Here is a 7,566-nt window from a genome sequence, read left to right on the forward strand (position 1 = left end):
TCATTTTAACAAATCTTGTTTTATTTTATTTTTATAATATTTCTCTTGCAGCATTATACAGCATCACCGCTGATGATATTTATTATGTTATTTGAAATTATATTATTCGATGAGACGTTGATATTTCTTTAAGAAAAGTGCTAATAAATTCACATCCAACATCTTGCTAACGAACTTGCTTATGCAAAATGGCATAATATAATTTATCGAGGAGCGAATAACATTATTTTTTGTATAAGAATAAGGTATGCGCATGAATGTATACTATGAAATAATGTGATTACATAACTATATGTTTAAATTTAACTCGAAGTAAATCACAAATAATCCGAAATAATAACTGTTATTATGAAAAGAATTTCTGCTTCAATTACAGATATCCGTAGACGTGGATTTTACCGTTAATTTGATCATTCATTTTATTAAAGGAATTTAAACATAAAATTACATAATATAAATGTATAAAATGACTGAATAGCTTAAAAGTTAATTTTGTTTTAACAAATTGTATATTAGTACGGGATTTCACGGGATTGCAAGGAGTATGACATATGTGTATATATGAGACAAAAGGAGAGGGCCGACAGAGAACAATGTAAAATGATATTTCAATTAGCATACGTGATTTTGATTAATTTAACTCGAATAACATTTTTTACAATTTATTATTTAATTATATAATTATATGTCTGAATAATGAATATTCTATTGCTTGATATAAAGGAAATATTAGCTCTCGTACTCTTTATTGATAATAATTTTTCGTAGGAGAAATTTTTATTCTATAACTATGAAACTCTAATGAGTCGATAATATATTTCTTGCTTTAATATCTTTAATAATATATTTAATTTAAACTAAATCTCACCATATAATCTAATAATGAAAGCGAATTAAGTTTGTCGTGCGATAATTATATATCGCGAAAGAAACTATTTAAGTCCTTTGCCACAGGTTTCTGAATTATTAAAACAGTGCATACACATTAAGAATTTATTATCCATTAGTTTATTTTACAAAAATAAATATTTATTAATTAATTTAGTAAATTCGTTTTACTATTCGCGCATATATAATAATAAGGGATGTTATACATAAAACGAACATGCTAAATCGAATAATTATAAATTTTGAGTACAATTATTGCACGGTGATATAATTTTATCGATGTTGCAGCCCTTACACTACGTTTTTAATAAATAAGTCATTTGAGAAAATAAATATTAGTCAATCGTAATACCCGTAACTTGCATTATGAAAGAATTATATTCGTAAACTCGAGTATATACATCTGGTACACCAGTGGCGCATGGAACAACGAAAGATGCAATGCCAATGATTTCTCCATTACTAATTAATGGGCCACCACTGTCACCCTGTAAAATTTTTATTTTACATTTTATTTTAAATATAATTGTTGCCGTCTATATTATAAATTAATAACGTAACAATAATAATAACATTGAAGTAGTGCCCGCGGAGGCACAATATCACCCTAACGGAGATTGATCGTACGAAATATAATTATTTTGAATTTCCATGACTTACCCTGCACGCACCAATTCCTCTCCTTTTGAATGCACATAACTGAGTATCAAGTATATTAATGACAAGCAAGTCCGAGCAGAGATCGCTATCAATAACTTCCATTGTGGCCTTTTGTAAAGTTGCGGAGAGTGCATTCGATGGATAGGAGGTAAATCCCCAGCCACTGACAACGCCTTTTTGTCCTACATAAGCTGGTCTACGGGGAAGGTTGACTTTGTTTCGAAATGTGCCTAATTCGAGAGGTTCATCGAGCTGGAAAAAAGTTGCTTTAGCTGGAGGAAATGCGCTTATTATTCAACAAACGTAAACACATTTTTCTATTGATAATTAATTTACTCAGTTGTATTTTACGAGTAATTACGAGTAATCTTTATTTGGTCTTAATTATTAAATGCTGACAAATGTATGAAAAATCTCCTCCTCTAGAATAATCTTTTTTTCTAAAAGAACCACGACAAATCATTAACGTGATAATCGACGAGATATTGCCTGTATTATTTATATCTGTTATTTATGTAAAAATTGTACAGTATATTGCATCCGTGGAATATTTTTTTCATTTTTTGTGAAATTAAATTTCACTGTATAATTTTTTGTTCATTGTTTATAAGGGAGAATTACTAGAAAATAGAAAACATAATTTTAGTCGGCTAACGTAATGATGCGACGAGTTGCCGAATTATATTACGTTTATTTATTCGCTTTCATTTTTGTAACATTTGAGTAACTAACGCTACTTATTCAATAACTGAGAATTTATTTAGGATACTTACAAAGATTACGGCGATATCGTGGATGTAGCTTCCGTAGTCTTCTTCTTTCCCCGTAAATCCCTCATATATGTGAACATGTATAATCCTTGACTCGTATTTCCTACTTAATATAGAATTAATTCCAGAATAGATTCTTATATCGGATAAGAATTTATTATAAATACAGTGAGCTGCCGTTAGGACATGCGATGCGCTAATAATTGTACCACCACCGATCAATTGATTGGTTGTATAATTTTTCAACGCTACTTGATAAGGAATTTGCCTTATGTGTACATTATCACCACCCACTATTCGTTTTTTTTTCCCTAAAATACCTACGAATAAAAATATTAAGCTTTTGATATCGTTAATTGATGACATTGAATACTTATTTATATAAAATAAGGTACAAAGACGAGAAATGAAAAATTATTGAAATTTTTTATTAGCAGACTCCATGAATTTATCATTCAATGAATCTCAAAATGTCTTCGTTTTAATATAATATAGATCAATTCATCTATATTATTGAATCAACAGATTCTAGTTGATATACATTCTTCCGATTTATATGGAATAAAATACATATTTGTATATAAATACGTAATTATTTCTTTATTTATTTATTTATTTATTTATTTATTATTATTATTATTATATTATTATTATTATTATTATTATTATTATTATTATTAGTAGTATCAAAAAGTTTTTTTTTTGTCATTATATTAGATGTTAATTAAATGAATTATCTGTAATAAAAGAATTATAATTAGAATTATAATAGTTGTACACTTTAGATTTAGTAGAAATTCCTTTATATATTTTCATTTAGATAGAATAATTCAATTATTTTACTGTTTCTTTATATTTAAAAAATATAAAGTATTTTCGTAAAAATTATAATCAAATGAAAAATTAGGTTCAATTTTATATTACAATAAACATAAAAAGAATAAATATAAAAACAATTTAATTTAAATATATGAGAATGGAAATTTCTATTTCTAATTAATTTTACGTACTATATATATATATATATACAATGCAAAACACCAAATTCTATTGAAATTTTTGTTTTAGGTTTCAATAGTTATTTTTGTTGTTGTTTTTTTTTTTTTCAAAGTATATTTTCCATAATCTATAATATTTACAGTGCATTTGAAATTCTGAATTTATATTGAAATTTCGAATAATAGGGTAAAATTGATATGATTACCGAAATAATTTTATTTTTGAAAATAAATCTTATTTCTAATGATTGTCAAAAATTATTTAATTTTTTTCATTATGTTTTAATAGCTGTTTGCAAATATCAATTCTAAATTTTTAATTTTTATCTAAAATGTTGAACTACAATGTCAGTTACACATAAGCATATTCATATAAAAATATTCGCAAACACGCGTACAAACGTGTAAACACATGGGTATTAGAATTTTTATTACTTTATATTATTTAAATAAACATTTTAATACCTTAAATAATATTTTAACACTAAATTTCATAATTTAATTATATCTTTTGTTAACACACAGAGTATCCGCAAAAAAGTTTGGTGCATTTATAATATTTTTTAAATATTTAGATATTATTTAGATTATTATTTGCATACGAGAACGTGGATAAATGTAAGATGATTATTTTCATCGCGTCAGAATTAATTTTTTAATTATCTTAAAAAAAAAAATTTAATAATAAAGAGAGAATAGATCAATTATTGAAGAGAGATAATTGCAATTTTTTTTAAATACAATTAAATAATTACAATATATCATAATAAGTTTACCAACACTATTTATAATATTTACTTTGACTTATTAACTTTTTATTAAATTTTTGCTAATTTAATTTAAATATGATTTTAAATTATACCAAATTATTGTATTTTATATTATAAGGATTTATCACATATTTAAATAATATTAGTTTGCTACATTAATAATAATTGATTAAAATTAATTAGGATTATTGATTGAGTTTGACTAATATGAATAATTTATTTAAAACTAATTAGTTGAATTTACCTGCACTTAATTGTAGGCACAAAAAAAACACAATTTTATAATTCATTTTTCTAATAATCTTAATGAATAATAACTGTTAAGGAATTAGATTAATATAACTATATGTAGTAATTCGATTAAATACTTATTCGGTTTTATTCAAATATTTTTTAAACCTATTTTTGTGTCACCTTATATCACTATAAAGCATTAGTTGACATAATGATTATACAATAAGCTAATTAAACAGTATATACTTTGATATTATCCTTGTGTAAATTTCTTAAATATTCATAAATATGAAGCAATAAAATATATACTTGAATATTATATTAGATCAATATTTAATTAACCTTCGAGACTTTTCATAATTAGTGTACATACATTGATAGGATAGTACCACAAACACTATGTATGTAACTAGAAATTATAATAGTCAAGCAATTAATACTTAGCCGTGTACCTATATTCATTAAATTTAAATAACAATAAAGGAATTATGTATTATTTATTTATTTATTGTTTGAAATAAACAATGACGTACAAATCAATGTGTATTTAGATGTGCTTAGTTATAATACTTTAAATTGATTACATTACATTTTCTTATAATGTATCTTTTATATTAAAATGTTTTTTGGTAAACCTTTGGTAATACCTGAATTATTTATTATTTATCAGCTGTTCCTATCTAGAATTTATTTACATACAATTTGTAATAATTTATTATTTCATAATTAATTTTATAACAGACCTAGATCGAATTTTATAAATATATCATTAATGTCATTGGGCGTGTACTTACTATCGAGATACAATTTGGTTGTACGGACGACTTGAATAATCGAGTACATTAGACATTAATAATGTAGATTTAGTGGAAGAAAAAAAAAACATGTAAAAAAAAAAGTGTTTTCGATATTGACTTTTGGTTCAATCAAATTGTTTACATTTAAACCCCTTTTATTTTCTTTTTAAAAAATTATAGTTTTTTTTTTTTTTTTTTTTTTTTTTATAGAGGTCGAACATCTAATAAAAAAATTAGTTGTCTACGTATAAAGGAATAACTACGATGTTATTAATTAAATTAATAATACATATATTAATATATTTGCGTTAATGCTGAAATTATTCAATAAATTACTAGTACACTTGCATGACACAATAAAATATAATTGACAGGTAATTAAATAACATTAACTTAATGAAATTAAAAATAAGTGGAAAAAATAAAAGACATCGTAAATAAATAATTATTTTTTTCAATTTTATAAACAGATGTATGCTTTTGTACTAAAAAATATTTGCGTATAAGTCAAGTATAACAAAAAATCAATAATAAGTCAAAGGGACTAGAGATTGAGTTCAATAGATGCAATTCATAAATAATCGGAAATTGAATTCGATCGATATTAATTTAATTAATTGATAAAAGAGCTGAAAGGTCAAAACTGCCTGACTATTTATTGATTTATCGTTTAAAATTTAACAGATGCTTAATTTACAAAATCGATAAGCGAACCAATGGTAATTATGCTAAAATTCTGTTAAGGATTAGAACTTTTAAATATATAGTTTTAGATAATACAGTTTTAGACTAATTACTCTTTAAGTTAACAGTCAATAAAAACAGCATAAATAATATCATCTGTTTTGTTAAAATTTGTTATGAATAATACGAAGTATAACTATTTAACTTTCTATTATTAAATTCCTATTAAAACATTTGCAAAATTTAATTAGAAATTAATGAAAGGAGATGAGACACTTTCATTTCATTTATTACTTAAATATTATCATGTCTAACAGTTTAAAGGAACCATTACTACTTTAACTACCCTAGTAATAAATAATAATAAACTCCAGTAGACTCTTATACAGTGTCAATCAAATTTCAATTATTGAATTTTTCATTAATAACTCTTGTACGTGAATACCTTAATATTTTCATGGTATTTAAATAAATATTCAGATGTAATTTGAAAATAATAATACACCGACCAATATAAGTGTATATGGCGAATGAGTGTATGAATAACAAATTCATCGACGAATTGCATTATTTATTGATATTCCAGTTAAATTAATCGACTGGAAAACTATAGCCGAACTGCTTTTAGCTGTAATTCATTATTAAATTCATAAAGTTTATGAAAATAAGTGCAAAAAGAACAATATAAGTAGTATTACCACTTGCAGGCAATTGATAAACATACGTAGATTTAAAGATTTTTGTACTAACGCTATTGACAATATGATCCCAACTACATGAAAATCATTAATGCGAATAATATATGCTAACATATAACAAATTTTATTAATAAGCTTGATTATAAATATTGTATTGAACTATTAACTATTACTTGAAAACTAAGTACAGTTGTTAAAATTGTTAAATTGATAGCATAACGATAAAATTAGTAAAAACAATAATGATATTCAAATTTTTAGTATTATACTTTTCTATTTTATGTTTATATAAGAAACAATGTATAGTATACCAGTTGATTTTAAATGGGTATCGATGTCACTCTACAAATTATGAATTAAAAAACATTTCTTAATATGTATACATACGCTTAATAATTAAGCATTTAAGCATATAAAAAATAATTTTTTAATTTGTAAATAACCAAATAATAAATTATCAAAAATCTGACAACATTTTAATTGTTTTCTATTAATTTGTCTTTTATTTATCAAAAAAAGATATCTAATATATATTTTCAGAAATAGCTAAGAAAAAATTAAAGTTTCTATTGATAATATCCTTGATAAAAAGGTATCAGAGTTTCCGAAATAAAAATGAGAGCTATAAAATTTTTAAATGCAGTAACATAATTGAACAAACAACTACGTTGACCTTGAGTTTCAGTATTTCTGCTGAATTTCATTATCTTTTTCGTGGCATAATAAATTAAATAAATAATTTGAATTACATTAACTTTTGTGATACTTATTTAATTCTTATTAAATTTTTGTAAAGATAAATATAATACTTAGTTTCGGATAATATTAGTAAAAATATATTTATTTTTCATTTTTAATTGGCTTATTCGTACTTTCTGGGGAGCACTTTGATGCTTATTGATACTATTTATATTATTTACATAGCAATGGTACAATATATATTTAGAAATTTTGTTTCTGCCATAAAAGTGTTCATTATTCAAGTCAATATATGAATTGTTTAACATATACATATTCAAATTTATAGAAAAATATATAAAAAAAATCTTCAAAAAAAAAAAAAATAA

The 7,566-nt window shown here is 23.4% G+C and overlaps 1 protein-coding gene across 1 annotated transcript; it reads right to left on the reverse strand.

Moving 5' to 3' along the window:
- Positions 1 to 1,223: 1,223 nt before the first annotated feature.
- LOC105368425 (chymotrypsin-2-like) lies at positions 1,224 to 4,376 on the reverse strand. Its single transcript, XM_011507434.1, has 4 exons — positions 4,331 to 4,376; positions 2,322 to 2,638; positions 1,549 to 1,800; positions 1,224 to 1,376 (listed from the first exon to the last, which is right to left on the reverse strand). Exons 1-4 carry the CDS (start codon positions 4,374 to 4,376, stop codon positions 1,224 to 1,226), a joined length of 768 nt encoding a protein of 255 aa, XP_011505736.1.
- Positions 4,377 to 7,566: the final 3,190 nt, after the last annotated feature.

This window comes from Ceratosolen solmsi, unplaced genomic scaffold, assembly GCF_000503995.2.
Source record: "Ceratosolen solmsi marchali unplaced genomic scaffold, CerSol_1.0 scaffold6, whole genome shotgun sequence".
NCBI classification, from domain to species: Eukaryota; Metazoa; Arthropoda; class Insecta; order Hymenoptera; family Agaonidae; genus Ceratosolen; species Ceratosolen solmsi.

Coding starts and splice junctions, on each gene's coding strand:
- LOC105368425 (XM_011507434.1), bottom strand. CDS start 4,376: ATGAATTATAAAATTGTGTTTTTTTTGTGCCTACAATTAAGTGCAG. Junction 1,801..2,321: donor ACGATATCGCCGTAATCTTT/GTAAGTATCCTA, acceptor ACTTTTTTCCAG/CTCGATGAACCTCTCGAATT. Junction 1,377..1,548: donor GAGGAATTGGTGCGTGCAGG/GTAAGTCATGGA, acceptor AAAATTTTACAG/GGTGACAGTGGTGGCCCATT.